Source organism: Lithobates pipiens, unplaced genomic scaffold (assembly GCF_037356315.1).
Source record: "Lithobates pipiens isolate NorthernLeopardFrog02 unplaced genomic scaffold, aLitPip1_a1.2 Scaffold_19, whole genome shotgun sequence".
Lineage (NCBI taxonomy): Eukaryota > Metazoa > Chordata > Amphibia > Anura > Ranidae > Lithobates > Lithobates pipiens.
The window spans coordinates 222,308,721-222,333,670 of NW_027507764.1; the positions used below are offsets into that span (position 1 = coordinate 222,308,721).

Genomic DNA, 24,950 nt, shown 5'->3' on the forward strand with positions numbered 1-24,950 from the left:
TTTTCCATTGTTTACTTTTCTTCTAGTTTGTGGTATTCCCTCATACAGCTTAAGGTTCTGTCTAAGTATTTACAGATGGATAGCAAACCAGCAGTCACATATTTTAATGGATTCAGTATAGTCACACATGCATTAAAATGTGGAAGGAAATGCACTAAAAGGGAGATTGGAAGTGGCCAACCACACACACCTCTCAAATGGTATAGGCTACACCCAATCTATCACCCTCAATTTAGAGTATACACTGGACTGCGTTGTAGTGTATATTAGAGAACTACTTCATATCTTCTCAGCATTGCTTATGTAGTGTTAACAGCCTGCGCGGGGGGAGGGATCAGCTACATTTACAATTAGTTATAATGTGTTCTTTTTTGTAATAGTTGTCTCTAAAGAAAAAAAACAACAAATCATTATTTAATCTAGGAGGTTTGTGTATAATTAGAATTCAATGCTTTTATATAGTGTTAATAAACTAAAAAAAATATTGTTTTCAGTTTTAGTAGGGAGGGGTTAAAACCTGGGTTTTGTTGACTGTTTCCTATTAAGATTTTCCTTTACTTCCCTTTGTGGATATGGAACAGGATGTGAGAGTGAAACTCTACAAAGTGAGAGAATCCTCCTCTTAGATAGCTGTCAGGACCTGGACTTAAACCTGGCAATCAATCTTCTCACTGAGCTATCTGAGATGCTGGATCCTTTAGACAACCCTGCCTTGTACCTTGATTTTGGGTGAACCTTGAACTCTTTGCTCCTCCCATGAACTTCCTGATATAAGCCATGTCTCTGCACTTCCTCCTTGCCAGAATATTGTGCTATCTCCAGCCTGCATCTCGCTCCTCTCTTCCTTGCTGCCGTTTATATTTGCTACTGCTCGTTATCGACCCTTGGCTTGTTCCATGACTACGCTTCTGCTTGATCCCAACCTGCAACAACTCGTTACTGACCTTTTGGCTTGTTTACTGACCACGCTTCTGTCTGATTCTTACCTGCTCTTCTGCTACTGAACCCCAGCTTGCTCACCTCCTGGTGGGGTGATCCTGAGTACTGCGACCTGGTACTAACATGCAGCTAAATCCATCTCCACCATTAGGGGCTCTGGTGATAACCGGTTAGTACTTAGACTCCTCACCTCAGGTGAGCCTGTGTCATCTGCCAGGGTGACTGCCTGTGTACCTATCCTGCTAGTTAGTGTTAGTCCTGCAACTGCTATAGCAATTGGTCTTCGAGCCTGACCCCTGATTGTGACAACAGCTGTCTTTGGAACAAGGGTTTCATTGAAAGATTTCCATGCAATGCCTGTTCTGAGGAATACTTAATTTTGGAATTTCCAATACATTTCTGTTTCAGCACTTACATGATTCATGGTAAATGAATGGTAACTCTCTGGTGTTATTATCACAGTAATAAGTAGCAACAGGCAAACAAAGAAAATGAATATGGAACTCCTTACCCAAATCTGTCCTATTATCTCCTACTCTATTAGCTTTTAGGCAATCCCTGAAAACCGTTCTCTTCAGAGAAGCCTATCATACCCACACCTAACAACTTTATTTTCATTTTCTCCATCTGATCAGCCCCCACAGCTGTTACTTTTTGGTCCACTTGACCCCCCCTCTTCTAGACTGTAAACTTTAACAAGCAGGGCCCTCTGATCCCTCCTGTATTGAATTGTATTTACAACTGTTTGCCCCCAAGTTGTAACAAGTTGTAGCTACACAAACTGTTGGCGCTATATAAAATCTGTATAATAATAATAATAATGCAGTTACTCAAGTCTGCCTTTTTCCTTCTATTAATACAAAAAACTGGTAGATGAGATCCCCAAAACTGAAATTCTCTGTAGCTATCCTTTTCTGTTCCTTTAAGTTACCATCATTCTGAATAGGACTATTGTAGTTACTTAAGGTTAAAAGTAGATTTTAACCTTAAGAGTGTGTGATAGCAAAGGAAACGGTCATATCAACAGTTTTTAACCAGGGGCATCTATACCTTCTGAGAGTATGGGAACCAAATGATGACAGTATGGAACTGATTTACTGAATATATATATATTAAAAAAAGTGTGATACGGCATTCCCTGCAAATTGATTTTGAAATAAGAGTGTCAAAATCACATTGATGTCTCACTAGTTCGCTTATGTATTCATGATTTGCCATTTTTAGATAAATATTATTATTTAGATAATTTATATTTTTATAAATAATAAAGTAGCATCCCTAATATTCATTTATAGCTATACATGTGTAAACCTAAACCAAAAAGACCGAACATAGGTGCAATTCAGGTAGAGGTAAAGTCTAACTAGACCGTTCTGAGTGCAGGCAAGGATAGGGAGCTCATCCTAGCTCCCAGCTGCAGCAATGTCAAAGCAAAAGATCCATAAACCACACATCATGAAGCAGACTCATGTGCATGAAGTGAGATGAATTGAAGCCTCAGTCCAGACTCCAGCCAGGCCACGCCTCCAACACATTTCACCCTGCCCCTTGGAGCTTAAGCATGAGGATCACCCCAATGCTTAAGCTGCAAGGGGCAGAGTGAAACACATTGGGGGTATGGACTGGCTGAAGTCTGGACTGAGGCTGCCATTCATCTCACTAAATGCACATGGGTCGGCTTCTTGGTTTGTGGCTTATGGATCTTTTCCTTTAACATTGCTAAAGTAAAACCAAGCCATTTACATTGTATGAAGTCACATTGGTATCTACTACTGGTGATGAGGATGATTCAAACAATCAGGCAGAGAGTGTATGGGGATATATTTCTAATGTGTAACTTATACAGACTAAGATAAAACATATTATCTTAAATAAAAAGGGACAATTATTTTAAGCTCTTGTGATTATCTATGACCTTGCATAAATAACTGGTTTCTTATAATAGTGTTTTGTAAGTAAATTACAGTTGAATTCCTAAAATAAAGAACAGTAGCCCTGACCATTCATTAATGAAAGAGGAATAAAGCATTAGAAAGGTAGCATTGAGTAATTTAATAACTCTAAAACAGTGGGAGTAGAACGGATATTATGATTTCAGGTAGCTATTTATATACCTTTGTGCAGTGACCAGGAACTGAAGAATATCATCATCTCCAGACAGGTGACTGGTATCAAAGATCACGCTGAAGTTATACTGTTGGAAACAGGCAAAACAAAACAGATTTTCAATAAGTACCACTATAGTTGTTATTATTATTATTATTTTGAATAAACTTTGAAGAAATTCATGTATGTTACATATGTGATGAGTACTGAGCTAAAGTCTTAACTTTAAGTTATAATTTTCAGTATGGAACACATTCACTCTCACAACAAATTCCATTCTAACTATACTTAATAATCTTGCATTCTGTTTTGTGTTGGCCATACACCAGATGATAAACTAGCAATCATAGATTTTCTCATTTTAAATGATCACTTGAAAACAGTTGATTAAAAATTATTATTTAACACAATAAAAAAGACCAGTTTGGTTAAATTGCATTAGCTTTCAGATCCTGATCCTTAAATTCAAGCAATTGTTATGGTGAACAATCATATTTATATATACAGTAGGGAAAATAATTATTTGATCCCCTGCAACTTTTGTAAGTTTGCCCACTTACAAAGAAATGAAGGCTCTATCATTTTTAATGATAGAGACAGATTATCAACCAAAAATCCATTAAAAAAAAACGTGATACAAATGTTATAAATTGAGATGCAGTTTAGTGAGTAAAATAAGTATTTGATCCCCAAGCAAAACATTACTTAGTACTTGGTGGAGAAACCCTATTTGGTAAGCACAGGGGTAAGATATATCTTGTAGTTTGTTACCAGGTGGAAGTTTGATCCACTCTTCTTTACAGATCTTCTCTAAACCCTTAAGGTTTCATGGCTGTCTCTTGCTCCCTCAATACATTTTCTATAGGATTAAGGTCTAAAGTCTGGCTATGCCACTCCATGACTTTAATGTGCTTCTTCTTGAGCCACTCCTTTGCTGCCTTAGCAGTATGTTTTGGGTCATTGTCATGCAGGAAGACTCATCCACAACCCATCTTCAGTGTTCTGGCTGAGGAAAGAAGGCTCTCATCCAAGATTTTACAATGCATGGCCCTGTCCATTGGCCCTTCAATGCGGCAAGTCAGCCTGTACCTTTAATAGAGAAACAGCCCCAAAGCATAATGTTTTCACCTTCGTGCTTGACTGTAGGGATGGTGTTCTTAGTGTCATAGTCAGCATTTTTCTTCCTCCAAACACGACGAGTCAGTTGATGCCAAAGACTCAATTTTGGTCTCATCTGACCACAGCATTTTCTCTCAATCCTTCTCTGAATCATCTAGATGTTTATTGGCAAACTTCAAATGGGCCTATACACGTGCCTTCTTGGGGAGGGGGGCCTTGCCGACGCTGCAGGATTTATGGCGGCGTATTGTATTACCAATGGTTTGTTCGGTGACTGTGGTCCCAACTGCCTTGAAATCATTCACAAGCTCCTCCCATGTAGTTCTGTGCTGATACCTCACTTTTCTCATGATCAACCTTACCACATACTGCGACATCCTGCATGGAGCTCAAGACCAAGGGCGATTGATTTTATTTTGTATTTCTTTAACTTGCGAATAATCGCTCAAACAGGTGTCTCCTTCTCACCAAGCTTCTTGATGATGGTCTTGTAGCCTAATCCAGCCTTGTGCAGATCTACAATCTTGTCCCTGATGTGCTTTGACTTTTCTTCGGTCTTGCCCATGAAATTTATATTTTGATGATAGGCAACTCCTATCCTCATATTGATTAGTGGTTCCAAATTAATAACTACTGGAGTAGGGAACAGACACAAAAGATACGCTCAGCATCTTTCCAAATAACCGTTCTCCTTTATTATTACGCATTTGAAGGTTTTTATACACATGATTACGTAGGTATCACATTAATATTACAATTGTACGTTTATGGTAACAATGGGCGTTACATAGGCAGGCTAATTCTAATCAGGACTTGAAAGAATGCAAAACGTGTACTGAAAACATTGTTAGTGCCGTGTGCACAGTGAGGGCATTGTGCAATACATATAAAATAGAATACAATTATATACAGAACCTTCAAATTTCCATTACACCCATAATAGTGTGTTTTGAATGGAAGAAAAAAATTCTGTGGACAGGTGTCTCTTATGCACATAACTAGTTGTTGTTAAGACCCATACACACGATCTGACTTTTTGACAACAAGCTGTTTTAAGGCAACATCCGACCGTGTGTACGCTCCAAAGGACAAACCTTTACGGTTTTCATCAGACTTTTGTTGGCTGTGCGAACGGACAAACTTTCCAGAAACAAAAGTCTGATGGAGCAAAGTCCGATTGTGTGTACAGAAAACCATAGGACTTTTGTATAAAGTACAAAAATGCATGCTCAGAACCAATGCAAAAGATCAGACAACAATACAGAAGTTGACGGTAAAGAGCAGAAAAACCACATGATTTGGTGAAAGTTGGTTGAAAAAGTCCTGCCGTGTGGATGCAATACAAGTTCACGGCCGATGCCCTTTGTACAAAAATCCACTGGAAAGCTTGTACAAAGTCTGATCGTGTGTATGAGGCTTTAGACGCACCTTCTTAATTTGACAGGACTAATCTGTGTACCACATGAGCACATACTGTAACCAGTCTGTGGGAGCCAGAATTATTGTACTCACTGAACTGCAACTCCATTTATAACATTTGTATCATGTTTTTTCTGGATTTTTGGTTGATATTCTGTCTTAATCATTTAAAATACACCTACAATAAAGATTATAGACCTATCATTTCTTTGTAAGTGGGCAAACTTACAAAATCTACAGGGGATGCTACATGAGATGCTAAGTCAAGTTATAGAACTGAGATCCATACATTGGAAGATGTCATGTGAACCTAGAAATAAAATACAAAGCTAAATAATAATACAGAGGGTTAACAACACAGGACTGACACCTAAATTTGCAAGGTCCACATTTACACATATATTTATGTTTTCCAAAATATCATTTTATGGTAGATGTATATGAATAATAACGCTTGGATATTTGCTAGTATAAGAAAAGGCTTGCATGACATATAAATGTGAAATTTTGATTTTGGACTTTAGACTTTCACATATTGAATTATTTCTACCTCTGCGAGCCAGGGAATCTTCCATGTTACGCAGAAGTTAAAACAGCACAGAAAAATATTTAAGACACAGGAGGCATCATATGTCTTACATGTAATGGCTAGCATGTTAAACTCTTTGCTGGTACATTCCACTTTTATTTTTATGGGCAAAACCTTGTGTTTACATTCTTGTACTGAATCAGGAATGCTCATATGTAATTGATTCTGGCCTTTACAGTAATAAATCATTAAATGGAAATACTGCGAAGGGTAGCATATATATCTGCTGTCAGTACTACACATAAAATAATTAAATAAGGTGACAGTGCTTTAATACTGGCATACACAGTAATTTTCTACCAATTATAACCATGTTGAAGCAGGTTTCAATTTTAGAAATGTCCAAAAGGATTAAAACAACCTACAACCACTATTTTAGCTGCTCATGGTAGGTTGCATGAAATTGCCAGAACATGTTATGCTTATTGATAGCATAATATTTTCCCTGATTCCAACCTAAACTGATAGTGGTTGATTAACTAAAGTAGTGAATATGTAAATAATGATATGATGTTAATAAAGTGATGCCGTTTTAATTCTAAAGTGGAAGTCAGGTCAAAACCTAACTAAGCTTAAACCTACTCCCACTCTAATTCTAAGCCCTATACTAAATATCCTGTGAAGGAAAGATGCTTATACTTACCTAATCGAATGCCTGGTACACACAATGAGATTATTGGACAAATGATTGTCTGTTTTTTTTTTTTTGTATGCTAATCTCATATTGAAAATGAAGAGCTTACTAAAGTTACGAAAATTTTCGTATTACAGAATAAAAATTTATAAGTGATGTTATGTGTTGTAGTGTATTTGTATTGTATTTCGAATGACATCTGTACCAATTAAACAAAAATCGTTCGATCTGGTATCATACAAAAAAAATTTTTGTGCTTATTCCATCGAATAATATAATGATTGGCTCTCAAAAGCTGTGTACTATCAGATTATCATACGATCACTGCGAAGGCGGTATTTTTCATAACAATTTTCTGATCATGTGTGCAGGCCATAAGATGGCTTCAGTCCAGTCACATGATTGGCTCCCAGTCCCAGCTTCAGGGGAGAGGAGGAACAGTGGACAGCAGATGGCCCATATTAACTTATCTTTATGAAGAGCCTGGCAAACAGCAAACATCGACCATCTTCAACTGGTCTTGTAGGGCTATTGACTGATTACGTGAAATGGACACTCACTCCTTTTCAGCTTCTAATAGGTGGCAGCCAGTGAGTTCCAATTCCCAGTTTTGCATTACAGAGAGTGTGGTGTCAGATTGTACAGCCAATTAGGGAGTCCTAAAAATGCTGGTGACAGTCAGTGTACAGAACGCCCCAGAATTGTCATTCCCTGCTTGTGTGATGGCTCACAGATTTTCCAAGAAGTCTGCACTAAGATATAAGTAATATTTTAGGCATCCTCTGCAATAGGATTTTCATTTTTAACGAGATACTCCCAAAGGGTTAAATACTTACAAAGGGATGCCAAGCCTTCAGCTTTTCTCATCAGAACACTGACGGTATACCAAGTGATTACAATGAATCCTTGCAGTGTACATTGATCACCCAGAAGAAACAGCTTTTTTCTCAACAAGAATGATGTTTTCTTTATTGCATGAGTTGGTTTTACTTTGACATTGTTTGAAATGTATTTGGGTTCCAGGCTTGTTGTATGGCCTGCAAGCCAGATTGCAAATCCAATTTCTCTCATGTGATAATACTTACTGTTTATTTCTGTGGTTACATGTTTTTGAAGAGGAAACCCATTCAGCCTACTGTAACCCCTGGCTATCAGGCAGTGCTGTGGGGGTCAGTGGAAAGTTACAAGTATGTGTTAAAGTGCCGTTTTCAAGAGGTACACTATGCCAATAGAAGCAACGTGTTTTCTCCTACCCATGTTAAAATTTACGTTAGAGGCACTGGCAAAACACCAGGTTTTAGTACCCAGAGCTGCTCAAAAGCTGCTGACAACAGAGCTAAAAGGACACCAACACGCACTAGCACAGTAATTATATTGTTGTGCCTCAAGAATTATAGAAGGAATATATCCAAATATACGGTATCCTCATCCTTATAAATTAGTCATAGAGAAAGGAGATTCTGAGAGGAAAGGACGGGGTTCAAAACATGGAACACCATAACCATGAATTACCTCAATATCCCCCAGCAAAGTGACGGACTATCTTGATACCAGATTATAAAAAACGTATAAATTTATTCTTAAATACAATTTAAAAGTTTTTTTGAAAAAAAGGAAAACAAATACATAAGGAATTTCAATTAATACAAAGTATAACTATGACATGGATATGTATGTTACGGCGATATTGTGTATCCAGTTCGGTCTTTGTATTCTACTAGTTTCGCGACTGATTCTGTCGCTTCTTCAGGAGACCTTGTTTGTCTGAAATTGAACATATCATGTCAAAACATTTATTCTTATTACATAGTTTAACATAGTTCAAAAAACATTTGGTGTATTACTTTACAAAAAGTGTTGGAGAGTAGGCAGCTCACCACTATGGACACATCAAGTCGCAGAAAGCCCTTGGAGTTTAGGGCAGTCCCCGCCAACCAGGTTTTGACCACCCTTGGGGCGGACACGGGAGGTGTTAAGAGTCAGCTAGAAAATAATCAAAAGTGAAGGGTATTTTATTCATGAATTGCCACAGGAGTAATAGCTATTTTTTACTGGAAAAGTGTCCAGTAGGCATGTACGCACAGATAGTATTTCTATCCAAATAACTGTTAGGTAGGATCAACATACCGGTATATCCAAAGGTTTTTCAAACAACACTGCATAGGTGGGGGTACCCCAGATCGGCAGGAATATAAGTGGAGTAAAGGTAGTAAAAACCAATGGGAAGTCCTGTCCTTCAATCAATTCAGGATGGAGACTGCATTGATAGCAACCAGGTGGATCCTGACAGAAATATACAGCCATAGATACAGCCCCTGGGAGTTCCCTCCCACACTCCATCGTCTGCATGAGTGTTCCATAGTCATATATGCTGGTTACTCCATTATACAAGACAACAAGCAAAAATGAGAGAAAACACGCTTTCATGTATTGGAGAGATCCGGAACGAAGGGATTAGATTAACCGGTAATGTCCCTCTATTTAAACCATCTGGCTAATTTTCTTTACTTAGCTTGACCCAGATTACTCATTTATAGTAATACTATCTATGGCTGTATATTTCTGTCAGGATCCACCTGGTTGCTATCAATGCAGTCTCCATCCTGAATTGATTGAAGGACAGGACTTCCCATTGGTTTTTACTACCTTTACTCCACTTATATTCCTGCCGATCTGGGGTACCCCCACCTATGCAGTGTTGTTTGAAAAACCTTTGGATATACCGGTATGTTGATCCTACCTAACAGTTATTTGGATAGAAATACTATCTGTGCGTACATGCCTACTGGACACTTTTCCAGTAAAAAATAGCTATTACTCCTGTGGCAATTCATGAATAAAATACCCTTCACTTTTGATTATTTTCTAGCTGACTCTTAACACCTCCCGTGTCCGCCCCAAGGGTTGTCAAAGCCTGGTTGGCGGGGACTGCCCTAAACTCCAAGGGCTTTCTGCGACTTGATGTGTCCATAGTGGTGAGCTGCCTACTCTCCAACACTTTTTGTAAAGTAATACACCAAATGTTTTTTGAACTATGTTAAACTATGTAATAAGAATAAATGTTTTGACATGATATGTTCAATTTCAGACAAACAAGGTCTCCTGAAGAAGCGACAGAATCAGTCGCGAAACTAGTAGAATACAAAGACCGAACTGGATACACAATATCGCCGTAACATACATATCCATGTCATAGTTATACTTTGTATTAATTGAAATTCCTTATGTATTTGTTTTCCTTTTTTTCAAAAAAACTTTTAAATTGTATTTAAGAATAAATTTATACGTTTTTTATAATCTGGTATCAAGATAGTCCGTCACTTTGCTGGGGGATATTGAGGTAATTCATGGTTATGGTGTTCCATGTTTTGAACCCCCTCCTTTCCTCTCAGAATCTCCTTTCTCACGCACTAGCACAGTGTAAAGTTTTAGTTTAGTAAGCTTTAAAAAAAACTATTTAAACAGCTTAACTAAATTTAGGCGCCTGAATGCTATTTGCTCAGTGTGTACCGAGCAGTACAATATGGACTTGGACTGGGATGAGAGGCAGACACACAGCTCATCAAGTCCTGTTCACTCTTTTTGTTGGCCTCTCCATCCATCCCTACCATCAGACCGCTTGCTGTATGCTGGCAGCTAGGGACACATTTCAGGGTTGTACCCCTTAATCAGCCTTGTAAATTGCTGGCCTTATTTCCTACTTAACACATCACCAATTAACATACAATTACCCTTATTATGTTTTTATTTTTTACAGGCATGCATATAGCGCTGGCAATTTATGCAGCACTTTATATACTATACATCAGTCCCTACCTCCATGACTCTGCAACCTATTCTTATCTCACATGCATATATGCATGCACACACATACTTGGACCAATATGGATAGGAGCCACATAACATACCAGCTTCTCTGTGGAGTGAGGAGGAAACCTGCACAAGCACAAAGAGGACAAGCAAACTCCATGGTATGTCCTGGCCAGGATTTGAACCAAGGTTCCTATTGCTGCAAGGCAAGTGCTACCCAAAAAGCCACTGTGCTGTTCCAGCCACTTTATTAATACCATCAATAAGTTTTTTTCTGTATTTCAAATAAAATAATGATTTGTGCTGACTTTTTAGGGCAAGACCATTAGTAACAAGACATAAAAATATCAGAAATAGGGGCACATGCGCGGCAGCCTGAAGTGACGGTAATGTCTCCTTAGAGCTGTGCTCCTCTGGAGTTCCCACTAGAGGACTACAGGTCCCAGCGGCGGTGCAAACAGCTCAAAACAGAAGATAACTAAGTACCATCCGCTATATAAACTATAGCAGATAAACCAAAGAAGGAGCACACAAGCTGATGGCTATGAAAAAGTCCTGCCGTGTGTATGCTTAACAAGTTAAGGTCAACTCCCTTTGTACAGAAATCCATGGGAAAGTTTGTTTAAAGTCTGATCATGTGTATGAGGCATGACAATGACACTGGTGACTTACAAGTAGCAATACAACCTGACATGTTTAAAAAAAATTGCATATCCTTCAGAAAGCTCTCCAGAAGACTTCTGAACATATAACAGACAAATGAACAAAATAAATAAGAGAGCTGGGTCAGAGAACTGCAGACTTGGAATTGAGAATGGACGAAATTGATAATCATACACAGCATTACACATCTGAGCTTATGAAAACCTCACACTACAGTCATGCTTAGAGGACCAAGAGAATAGGGACCGCCTATCAAATCTGCGAATTAGAGTAATCCCTGAATATGTTCTGGACTTGCAGGCTACTACCACGGCGCTTTTTCAGGAATTAATACCTGGTACTCCTATTGATAGACTTAAAATGGATAGAGTGCATAGAGCTTTAGCACAACACAAAACCAATGGTCCTCCTAGAGACACAATAGCTAAATTGCACTACTACAGAACCAAAGAACAGCTGTTAACAGCTGACAGAGGAAGAGAATCCCTCAGCTTTCAGGGCTATGTCTATCAGCTCTTCATTGATTAGTCCCCACTTACGGTGGCTAAGAGACGTGCGCTCAAGCCTCAACTGCAAGTGCTTCAGCAAAACCAAATTACTTACCATTGGGGGTTTCCTTTTTGTCTCTTAATCATCCACCTGGAAACTAAATATATCTGTCACTCTTCAGAGGACCTACAGTTGGCTCCAATTGAAATGGACTTGGCTGATGCAGCCTTGCCTAAAGAGCAGTCTCGCAGACGTTCAGCCTCTCGATCTCCACAGCAAAATAAAGATGCAGGATCCAGCTCTATCTCCTCTTCACATCAAAATCTTCATAAGCGTGGATGATATGAACATAAACCACCCAACAATGAGGATTCAATGGACTGATATATTAGTTTAAACTAGTTACCTTCTCTCATTACAGGCTCCTAGTTCCTCATGCTGGTTGAGTTACTAAATTGGCCATGTTCATGACTGAAATGAGCTTTGGCAACATGGTTCTGTTAAAGTTATAACAATTTTTGATCTTTTTTTTCTCTACTCTCCCCTTTTTTAAAATAAATTATTATTATTATTATTATTATATAGGATTTATATAGCGCCGGCAGTTTACGCAGTGCTTTACAATATTAGGGTAGAAATTACAATACAATACAATTCAAGACAGGGGGAATCAGAGGGCCCTGCTCGTTAGAGCTTACAATCTAGGGGGGAGGGTCAAGTTATACAAAAGGGTAATAGCTGTGGGGGATGAGCTAATGGAGAAAATAGTGCAGTTGCTAGATGGAGGCAGGATAGGCTTCTCTGAAGAGGAAAGTTTTCAGGGATCGCCTAAAAGTGGATAAATATGGAGACATTCTGACAGATTGGGGAAGGGAGTTCCAGAGGATGGGCGAGGCTTGGGAGAAGTCCCAGAGGCGGATATGGGAGGAGGTGATGAGGGAGCTAGAGAGCAGGAGGTGTTGGGAGGAACAAAGTGGGCGATTAGGTTGGTATTTTGAGACTAGGCCAGTGATGTAGCTGGGGGCAGAGTTGTGGATGGCTTTGTAATTAAGTGTTAGTATTTTGAACTTAATTAGTTGGGCAAGTGGCAGCCAATGGGGGGATTGGCAGAGAGGGGTAGCAGACACTGTGCGGTTTGTAAGGTGGATGAGTCTGGCAGCAGCATTCATGATGGACTGAAGGGGGGATAGTCTATTTAAAGGTAAGCCAATGAGGAGGGAGTTGCAGTAGTCAAGGCGAGAGATAACCAGGGAGTGAATCAGGTGCTTTGTGGTTTCATTGGTTAGAAAGGGATGTAGTTTAGAGATGTTTCGGAGGTTGAGGCGGCAAGTTTTGGAAAGTGATTGGTTGTGGGGCTGAAAGGAGAGTTCAGAGTCCAGGATAACACCTAGCACCCTGCCATGTGGGGATAGGTGGATGGTCGTGCCATTGCTCTACATTTCCATGATAGCCATGTAGTTCTCCAGTGTTTTTCTTCCCTTAGGAACTTCTTGCTGCCCTCCATACCACCTAATAACTCCTGCCATTATTTTGGGGGACTCAGTTGGTGGGCCCGGATCCTCTTAGGGAGTTCTAAATACTCCCCTGAGATGCTCCCATAAGCTATTGTTCAGTCTCAATATACTGATACATTGTTTTCATATTAAGTTAGTTTGATTGTTTTTTTTTCTTTTACTATTACCTTTTGACTCTCCGGTTGGTGGTTCTGGTTCTCGGTAAGTACATTACTTGTTATGATATAATGTTCATCCTAGTTGGTTTATGGCTCCTATAAATGTCCTGTCATTAAATGTATAAGGGTTTAATATTCCACATAAACAAACCAAGGCATTACGCTCTTTTGCATGTAAGAAAGCTCATATTATATGTTTGCAGGAAACCCATTTCAATGATAAGGTTTATCGTACATTTCTTTCAACGTCTTAGGCCGCGTACACACGGGCGGACTGTTCGCCCAACTTTGTCCGCTGAACAGTGTTTGGGCGGACAGTCCGCTCGTGTGTGGGCTTTCAGCGGACAGTTTCAGCGGACAGTTTGACGAACAAGGTTTTTCGGAAATTCCGTAAAACTGTCCGCTGAAACCTTGTTTGAGCGAACAGTCCGCCCGTGTGTAGGCTTGTTCGTCAAACTAAGTTCCGCGCATGCTCAGAAAGGATTTACACGCCGAAAGTTATAATGCAGTGTATAGGACGTCGTATTTTTCGTCCCGTCGTACGTGCCGTTCACGTCATCGCGCACGGTTTCAGCAAACTGTTCGTTCGTCGTGTGTGGGCATGTCCGTCCATGCTAATTTTGAGCGGACTGTTTGCCGAAACTGTTGGACGGACAAAGTTGGGCGAACAGTCCGCGCGTGTGTACGCGGCCTTATACACAATTCTATACTGCAAATGCCACGGTCAAACAGCGTGGAACCCTTAGCCCTTGTACACACGGTCGGAGATTCCGACGGAATGTTTCCTATCGGACCGTTTTGTCGGATATTCCGACTGTGTGTGGTCTGCATCGGACCAACTTTTCCAACTTGCCGGTAAAATTTTCCAACAAAATGCTCCAATCGGACATACTTCAATCATGTGTAGCCTACTCCGACGGACAAAGTGCCACGCATGCTCAGATCAAATTCCTAGACCAAAGCTATTGGCTCCTAGCCTGAACGTAGTCCCGTCGTAACAAAATAACGCCATCACGTTATGTACAATTGGATTTTCCGACAACTGAGTCCGACCGTGTGTATGCAACATCACTTCCGGACCTCGTCCGGAATTAATCCGTCGGAATAACTGATTTGGTTGTCGGAATCTCCGACCGTGTGCACGGGGGCTAATAGGTTTTCGTCGTTCCACTCTGTTTAATCTAGTATCAAAATTAACAGACCCTGAGGGACGATACATACTTCTAACAGGTTTTATTTCTGACAATTCTATTTACAATTGTATCCTACTACGCCCCCAACAAACGCCCAACGGCTTTTTTATCTCATCTTCTTCAAGTTATAGAGGTTCATAACTTTAGTACAGTTGTTCTGTGTGGGGATTCTAATGCAACTATTTTCCTATTTTGGATAAATCTCCTTCAGGACCAACTACAGGTAAAACATCCAGTTGAAGCTATGTGACGCCACATTGCAAAACGCGTTGACGTTTGTGTGGATAGTAGGCTCCCTTCTGGGCATGAATCAAAGTATTAGCAGTTTGGATCAGAAATATGGAATATCTGAATGAGTGAGCATCTGAACGGACACATGTTTGAAAGGCTTCTGGCGCAGGTGATTGCAAAAGACCCTGGAGTGGATTCAGTATAACAGAGGTGGTGAGACTTGGATGTTATAAAACAAGTGGTGAAAGATCCTATACACATTTATTGGACTTTTGAGTGACTAAAATCGTTTGTGGAGAAAGATTGCATCCAAGTATTCAGCTTGTCTGATGAACGAACGGCCGCCTGAGAATCTCATATATATTGAGACAGCAAATCTGAGTGAAATCCCCAGGGTATGGTAAACCAGTGTGTCTGAGAATCATTCATTTTTGGTGCAAGACATCTTTTATGGAACCGCTGAATATATGGAACTTTCAAACAGTCACAGTATCATAGGAAAGTCTGACATGTGTGACAAATAGTGCACTTTAAATACGACTGAGTTTGAATATAATCAATTCACTGCCACTGACTGTTACATTTTCAGTATTGACTGTCATTTATGCCGCTGCTTGCAAAGGACTGAAAGTGAAAGTGAAGGCTTCATATAATTAAATGTCGGGTTCAGGTTTGCTACACTCTGCTACAAGTGATTAAGTAGAAGGAGACTCAGAGTTATAATAATTGACTGAACTAACAGAGATCTTCATGAGATTTTTATAATCACGAGCCTGTGATATTCCTATTTCAACTAAAGAGAATTGCTATGTAGGTTTGATGGAGGTACTAATGAGAGATTAGGACCATTGTCTGGTCATAATTATCCCCATTTCCAATTACTGCTACTTTGATGACCATACATGTGCAGATTTCCAAGAGATTTTTATCTCATGCTTCCTAATAGAAGCGTAATATTGGTACAATTTGATCATACTCGGTATATCGCCACATGTATGGCCATAGGAGGCGCCTCTATCTGTTTTATTGTTGCATGTATGAGTATGTCTGGTTTTGTTTGTTGAAAGTCAAGGTGTATGAACTGTGCAGATAAGGATGATCTTTGAGTCATCTTTGGTTAATGTTGTGTGCACATCTAGGATCGATTGATGCAATTCAATTAAGGTTTATTGTTTTATGTATAGAAAGAAATAAAAATATTTTTGATATTAATCATATGTCCTATGTGTTCACCGAAACCTAAGGTAGCTACTTTTCTTTTTTCCTGGTGTTGGTACGCGAGTTAAAAGCGGGACACAATAGCAGGGGAAAAGTATTTTTTCTTTCTTTTTTTCTGACTATATGTTAGCTACGGCTTCGGCCTTGTAGACTCTGAGGAGTGACATAAGGACTTATTTCTTTCAGAGGGGCCCACTGCCACTATTTCAATTTATTCGGTAGTGACAGTGGATATGGTCATGTAACGGTATAATTAGTACAGGTAAAATAAACCTATCTTTTCAACATTTACTTACTACACATGGCTTGGTAGATACCTGGCGAGAAATTAATCCTACCAGTAGACGTTTCACTCACTATTCCTATCCAAATAACTCTTTTCATGGATAGATCATATCATTATTCCATCTAGTATGTTGCCGGAAATCATTTCATCCAAAATTGTTCCCCTTCCATAGACAAACCATTGCGCAGTATTCACTACCATTGCTTCCACAGTTCCTAGATCACACAACACCACTTGGTGTATAAATGAATTTATCTTGACACATCCTTCTCATCGTATTGAGATTGAGAAAGCACTCTCCGATGATACAGGGGATGTCTCTGCCCTTACGTTATGGGAAGCACACAAAACTGTTATCGGGGTAGATTATTACAACAAGCTTCTGCGCTTAAAAGAAAACGCAAAATCCGTTTGCGAAGCTGGAATCTACCTTTAATGACTGTCACCAGACTTTTCAGTCTTCCCCGACTGCCACTAATAACTTTAACATCTTGATCTGAACCTCCACCCCAGTCTCAAGTCTTTTGCAGATTCTAACAGGTTTTCTTCCAAGATTACCCTGTATTTGCCTCCATCCATCTTCCCATCAACACTGACCAGCTTTCCTCTCCCTGCTAAAGAAAAGCATCCCTCAACATGATGCTGTCACTACCATGTTTCAATGGTGTGTTCAGGGTGATGTGCAGTGTTATTTTTCCACCAAACATAGCATTTTGCTTTTAGGACAAAAAGTAAAATTTTGGGCTCCTCTGAGCAGAGCACCTTCTTCAACATATTTGTTGTTTCCCCCACGTGGCTTCTCAAAAACTGCAAACTGGACTTCTTATGGCTTTCTTTAAACAATGGCTTTCTTCTTCTCACTCTTCCATAAAGACTAGATTTGTGGAGTGCACGATTAATAGTTGTCCTGTGGATAGATTCTCCCAGCAGAGCTGTGGATCTCTGCAGCTCCTCCAGAGTTACCATGGTCCTCTTGGCTGCTTCTCTGATTAATGCTCTCCCCTCCCTGTCCTGTCAGTTTAGGGGGACAGCCATGTTTCGGTAGGTGCAGTAGTTGTGCCATACTCTTTCCATTTTCAGATGATGGATTGAACAGTGCTCTGTGAGATGTTCAAAGCTTATGAATTTTTTTATAACCTTAACCTGCTTTAACCACTTGCTTACTGGGCACTTAAACCCCCCTCAGTCCCAGACCAATTTTCAGCTTTCAGCGCTGATGCACTTTGAATGACAATTGCGCGGGCATACAACACTGTACCCAAATGAAATTTTTATCATTTTTTCCCACAAATAGAGTTTTCTTTTGGTGGTATTTAATTACAGCTGGGAGTTTTCTTTTTTGCTAAACAAACAAAAAAAGATGCAAAAAAAAAAATCATGTTTAATAGTTTGTTATAAAATTTAGCAAACAGATAGGCTGCACTGGTGGGCACTGATAGGCATAGTTAAGGCGGCACTAATAGGCACAGATAAGGCGGCACCGATGGGCACAGATAAGGCGGCACTGATGGGCAAAGATGGGCACAGATAAGATGGCACAGATGGGTGGCACAGATGGGTGGCACGGATGGGTGGCACTAAGGGGCACTGATAGGTACCACTGATAGATGGGACTGATGGGCACTGATAGGTGGCACTGATAGGTGGCTCTGATAGGTGACACTGCTGGGCACTGCTGGGCACTGATGGGCGGCACTGCTGGGCACTGATGGGCACTGGTAGATGACACTGATGGGCACGGATATGTGGCACTGGGGTGCATCACCTTTGTTGAGGCAGATTGTGGGCACTGCTGGGTGGCACTGTGGGCACTGCTGGGTGGCACTGCTGGGTGGCTCTGTGGGCACTGCTGGGTGGCACTGCTGGGTGGCACTATGGGCACTGCTGGGTGGCACTGACGGGGGGCACTTATTTTTGTATCATCTTTATTGATGAGGGGGCAGGTGGGCACTGGTAGGGGGCAGGTGGGCACTGGCAGGGCTGGCCGTGATCGGGACTGATGTCCCGATCACGGCCGCCGGTGATCGGCTTTTTTTTTTCTCCTCGCGCTGTCAGCGCGAGGAGGAATAATAGCCGATTACCGGCTCCGTAATATCACATGATCAGCTGTCATTGACTGACAGCTGATCACGTGATAAGGGGTCGGGATCGACCCCTTGCTCTGCCCAGCGGCACTTCTGGGCACTGATGGGCACTGGTAGATGACACTGATGGGCACGGATATGTGGCACTGGGGTGCAGCACCTTTGTTGAGGCAGATTGTGGGCACTGCTGGGTGGCACTGTGGGCACTGCTGGGTGGCACTGTGGGCACTGCTGGGTGGCACTGCTGGGTGGCACTGTGGGCACTGCTGGGTGGCACTGTGGGCACTGCTGGGTGGCACTATGGGCACTCCTGGGTGGCACTGACGGGGGGCACTTATTTTTGTATCATCTTTATTGATGAGGGGGCAGGTGGGCACTGGCAGGGCTGGCCGTGATCGGGACTAATGTCCCGATCGCGGCCGCCGGTGATCGGCTTTTTTTTTCCGATTTCCGATTTTCCGATTACCGGCTCCGTTATATCACATGATCAGCTGTCATTGGCTGACAGCTGATCACGTGATAAGGGGTCGGGATCGACCCCTTGCTCTGATCTGTGATCAGGTGAGTCTCATAGACTCGCCGATCACAGAGCGCGCCGTGCGCGCCCCTCAGGGGGCGCGCAGGCCGCTCGTGCACGGGACTACGTCAATAGACGTAGTCCCGGAAAAGGAGATCCGCGCTGTAGCCGTCATTCGGCTATAGCGCGGGTCCCAAGTGGTTAAGGGACAATCATTTAGAATGGAGACCCTTACCTCTATCATTGCCATGATCCCCAAACCACATTCTGACTCCACTTCCTGGACTAACTATCATCCTATATTCCTCTTGAACTCAGATATAAAATTATTCGCTAAAGTCCTGGCCACCAGATTGAATAATACCATCGGCTATCTAATCCATAAGGACCAAATAGGTTTTATACCAAAGCGTCAGGCAGGCGATAATATTAGGCAAGCACTCATCCATGCAGCTAAAACTAGGCATATCCCAGCTTGCCTTGTATCCTTAGACATAAGGAAGGCAATTGATTCTGTCACTTGGCCATATATGGAATATATCCTTCAAAAATGGGGATTTGGAAACCATTTTCTGACCTGGGTCTCCTCTTTATATAATAATCCTAGAGCATATATTAAATATGCTGGTTACAAATCAACATTGTTTGATATCAGAAGAGGCACTAGACAAGGTTGTCCCTTTTCCCCATTACTTTTTGCCTTATTAATAGAACCCCTAGCACAGCTAATTAGAACTAACACTGACATTAAAGGTATCGAATTAGGTGGTCACCAGCATAATTATGCCTTTTTGCAGATGATATCCTTGTATTTTTATCACATTCTCATATATCTACCCCTAACCAACTCAATACATTAGATAATTTTGCCCATATCTCAGGACTTCATGTTAACCAAACATAATCAAATGTGTTAAATATTTCCTTATCACAATCAGAACTTCAACTTGCACAAATTTCCTTACATTTTAACTGGGTTCCAAAACAACTCCCATACTTAGGAATACAACTCACAATATCCCTTGATGTTTTTACAGCCAATTATCTGCTTCTACTGAAACAAAATTCTGGCTTTATGAAGCAATGGGCCTCTTTTCCATTGTCATGGTTGGGAAGGATCAATGCTATAAAGATGTCAATATTGCCAGCATTTTTATACTTATTTAGGGTACTTCCTATATCACTATGATCTTATTTTCTAAGACTCACTCAACGTAGTTATGTCCTTTATTTGAGGTATCACTAAACCTTGCATACCTAAAACCACACTTTACCTCAATAAATTGAGAGGTGGTTTAGCATTACCCAAATTCTCCTCTTATTTCAACGCTGCACAAATAGCACTCCTTCCCAAATATCATCCTACGATTGAAACACCCTTATGGGTAGCTAAATAATCGGTAGATAGCGACCCTATCTCTGTGGCTAATATGTTATGGTTTCCCCTGCTGATAGAGTACATATTTCTAATCCCATAACAAAACATTTATTAGCCATTTGGGACAAATTTAAGAGTTTGCATAATCTCCAATCACCACATATCCCCCTGTTTTCATTTCTTAATAATCCAGCCTTTTATCCTGCTTGGAAATTTCCAAGATCATTTCTGCATGGTCCTCTACGAACCTGACTCACTTATATAATCTAACCTCTGCTACCACTATCCATACCTTTCCTGTATTATGTGAAACCTTTGGGTTACCTAGAACAGAAATATTATGTTAATTACAAATTAATTTGTTAATTACAAATAAAGATGTCTACAAACCATTTCTTAATACAGGCTCATCTCTCAACCAAACGACTCAAAAATAGCGGATATGTATATGTGACCCACACATCAGACATCAGAGGACTCGTTTCATTCTTATATCAATAACTCAATGAGATTTCTAGTGAGATTTTACCCTTGTATACCCTTGTATACCCTTGTATACTACTAAATGGGCACAGGATATGAACAGAGTGTTTGATATCAAAGATTGGTCTAGTATCTGGTTAGCCACCAAAACGTCCTCTCCAAACTGCTTTGCTGTAGAAACAAATTATAAGGTTCTAGCACGTTGGTACCTATTACCAGCTAGAATAACAAAATTCATCCCCACATATCCAATTAATTGCTTTAGAGGATGTGACACACCAGGCACGCATTTCCACATATGGTGGCAATGTCCAGTTGTCAAAGAATTCTGGAAGAACATATTTTTAATGGCTTTGGATACCTCAATTCCTCCAGATCCTGCCATGGCAGTTCTAAATATTAAGCCTGCTACACTTACCCACACTCAATTTCAATTGTTTATTCAACTTAGCACTGCAGCTAAACAAACTATTGCCAAGGAATAGAAGTCCCAAACTCTAATAGTTGCCGAAGCTAAACACAGAATGAACAGAGCACTCATATACACTAAGATGACAGCTATTGAAGAGAATAAGATCAATACATTTTGCAAGATTTGGCAACCATAGTTTAAACACTACTTCTCCACTGATTTGACCAGTCTTTGATGCTACCACACTAGGTTATATAGATTATTTACCAATTAAATGTGTATATCTACCATGAGCCAGAACACCACCTCAGGAAATTTCTTCCTTCTATCCTTTCCTTTCCCCTTTCTTTATTATTTTCTTTAGATTTTTAAGCGTTTCTTTCATTAGGCTGGTATATTACCTTGTGATATGCCAGGAATTTATCCCTTTTTTTTTCTAAGCAATATATAATACAGGTATACTTTTTTTTTCTTTTTTCTCTCCTTTTCATGTTATCTTACAGCTGGGCAATGATATTTAGTTTGCCTGTTTGATCACTATCTCTTTTCTTACGTCTTTAATTTACAATGTATATAATTAAATTTACAATGTATATAAAGTAAACACTGTGGTAAGATAGTTCTAACTTTACTACTATAATGTAAACTATTCTGAATTTATGCTATGTAACCATGCATTATATTTCTCTTGTGAAAACTCAATAAATATATTTAACAAGAGAAACATATCAGAAATATAATACTTTCTTATTAAATCAACAGCTGTGATTAGGGCAGTATCTCTGCTAAGGTATGTAGAAAATATGAGATAAAGAACAAGTTCATAATAACACTCATTTAAAAATAATAATTGTAACATTGCTAATAAAAGTCACATTGGTTGGTTCCTTGTACATATTATATATTAAAATGTTAAAAATTGACTGTTAAAAAGGAAATCTGTAAGCCCAGTGGACTGATGAAAGTGTATAACCCAGATGGCCCTCCCTAGCAACCTTCATACAGCAAGCATCTGAACAAAGAAGTTGACAAAGTGACCGACAGCAATGAAAGTATGGGTCGGTTTCAAGACCCCCCCCCCCCCCCGAACTCATAGGCATGTGACAGCTGAGCCGTTTCCAGGCTCCCTTTTTCTCTAGGCAGGTGGGTGGTGTTAGTTTTTTTGAATCAGATAATCACCTGTCAGGAAAGGTCAAATAGGGTCAGCTGACCTGTTCAGGTCAGCTGATCTTTAGGAACATTCTGAAAGGTCAGGTCACATGACCTTTTGGAATCTTCTAGAGGGGGTCCCCCCATATAAGGCAGCTCCCGGGGTCCCACTCTGCCAGTCTTAAGATCTCCTGCTTGTGGGCTCCCTGGGCTATAATACAAGCTATAATACTGGAGCTCACAGCAGGTGTTTCTTGTGGACATGAAGAGACTCGTCCGTCGCCTGCTGGAGAGAGCAGAGGAAGGAGGAGGAGAAGATTGGATGAAGAGGTGCCTTTCCCTACCTACATTTCCAGAACACCTCCGCCAGCATCGCCGCTTCGGCCACGGCCAACTCCAGCTCGTCCACCAGCAGCTCCGCCGCCCTCAGCTTTACCACCACATCTGCTATTTATGCGACGCCCTCCGCCACAGAAGACATCCTGCCTAAGGGATCTGAGATCCCTGTCCTGTGAAGGAATAAAGAATCGCGGACAGAACAGGAAGTGACTCCCTCAATGAAGCCATGGAAGAGGAAGCCGCATCAGCCAGGTCAGCGGTGAGCGGGAATCCGGCCAAGAGGAGGCAAACCCAGCGCCGCTGATACTCCCCCTCACAGCCCAGCCAAGGATCAAGCATCTCTGCTCTTAGGAAAGAAGACAGCTTTGCCAGAGGAGGAGGAGAATTAATCGGAAGGGGTGGAGCAAGCCCAGTCAGTGAAGATCTGACACGCCTCAGAGAGGGGTTTCATCGAAGTGGTCTCCGCAGCAATGAGACGCTTCAGCTTCTACTTCGGCTCCAGTCAATATTAACCTGCTGCTGATGCGGCAATTAGAAGACCCTACTGTTGCAAACACCTCCTCCTTCTGAGGCACAGCAGATACCTGTTCTGTGCTACCCAGCTGTTGCTTCACCTGGTATGCAAGGTAATAATGAGTCATCTCAATTTCAACTTTTGTCTTCTCTGCTTCATTATCTTCTGTTGTTGACACTTTAAAAACTAATACTGTTGCTTGTTCCCAGCCTGTTTCTAATTCTGCTGCTTCTGTTTGGAATGTATCTTCTTTTCCATCTAGCAGCAATGGCATGTATTCTGCACAGGCTACTTGCAGTCCTGCTGGGGTAGCAGTTTTGGCTTTACCAGTTCCCAATGTGATGTTCCCTAGTTACCTCTTATTAACCACTTGGGTACCGCGCTATTGCAAAATGACGGCAATAGCGCGGACCCACATTTTCGGGACTACGTCTATTGACGTAGTCCCGGTTACGAGCGGCCTGCGCGCCCCCTGAGGGGCGCGCGCGGCGCGCTCTGTGATCGGCGAGTCCGTGAGACTCGCCTGATCACCGATCCGTGTAAGGGGTCGATCCCGACCCCTTATCACGTGATCAGCTGTCAGCCAATGACAGCTGATCATGTGATAAAACGGAGCCGGTAATCGGCTAGTATTCCTCCTCGCGCTGACAGCGCGAGGAGAAAAAAAAAAAGCCGATCGCCGGCGGCCGTGTTCGGGACATCAGTCCCGATCACGGCCAGCAATTTAAACGGACACCTGCCCCCTGCCAGTGCCCACCTGCCACCCGCAGTGCCATCCTGAAATAAAGTAAGTGCCCCCCTGTCAGTGCCACCCAGCAGTGCCCATAGTGCCCACAGTGCCACCCAGCAGTGCCCACAGTGCCACCCAGCAGTGCCCACAGTGCCACCCAGCAGTGCCACCCACAGTGCCACCCAAAATCTGCCTCAAAGGTGCTGCACCCCAGTGCCGCCCATCAGTGCCCAGCAGTGCCGCCCATCAGTGCCCAGCAGTGCCACCTATCAGAGCCACCTATCAGTGCCACCTATCAGTGCCCATCAGTCCCATCTATCTGTGGTACCTATCAGTGCCCATCCGTGCCACCCATCCGTGCCACTTATCCGTGCCACCCATCCGTGCCATCTTATCTGTGCCCATCTTTGCCCATCAGTGCCGCCTTATCTGTGCCCATCGGTGCCGCCTTATCTGTGCCTATTAGTGCCGCCTTAACTATGCCTATCAGTGCCCACCAGTGCAGCCTATCAGTGCCCACCAATGCAGCCCATCAGTGCCCACCAATGCAGCCCATCAGTGCCCACCAATGCAGCCTATCAGTGCCGCCTAATCAGCGCACTTCAATGAAGGAGAAAAATGACCCGTTTGCAAAATTTTATAACAAACTATTAAAACATGATTTTTTTTTTTTTTTTTTTTGCATCTTTTTTTGTTTGTTTAGCAAAAAATAAAACTCCGAGCTGTAACTAAATACCACCAAAAGAAAGCTCTATTTGTGGGAAAAAAATGATAAAAATTTCATTTGGGTACAGTGTTGTATGACCGCGCAATTGTCATTCAAAGTGCATCAGCGCTGAAAGCTGAAAATTGGTCTGGGACTGAGGGGGGTTTAAGTGCCCAGTAAGCAAGTGGTTAATGATGTAGCTCAAGGCATGGATAATGTTTCATAAACGTGTCTAAAAGAAGTCATGCCTTGTGAGTTATCTCCATTGGG

General features: G+C 41.4%; 1 protein-coding gene across 1 annotated transcript in view; it reads right to left on the bottom strand.

Annotated features, from left to right (window-relative positions):
- Positions 1-24,950, bottom strand: part of ITGA9 (integrin subunit alpha 9) — a 569,728-nt gene that overhangs the window by 98,334 nt on the left and 446,444 nt on the right. Inside the window, exon 20 of the mRNA XM_077491718.1 lies at positions 3,054-3,133. Within this exon, the coding sequence (XP_077347844.1) occupies positions 3,054-3,133 (80 nt within the window). The remainder of the gene's footprint in view (positions 1-3,053; positions 3,134-24,950) is intronic.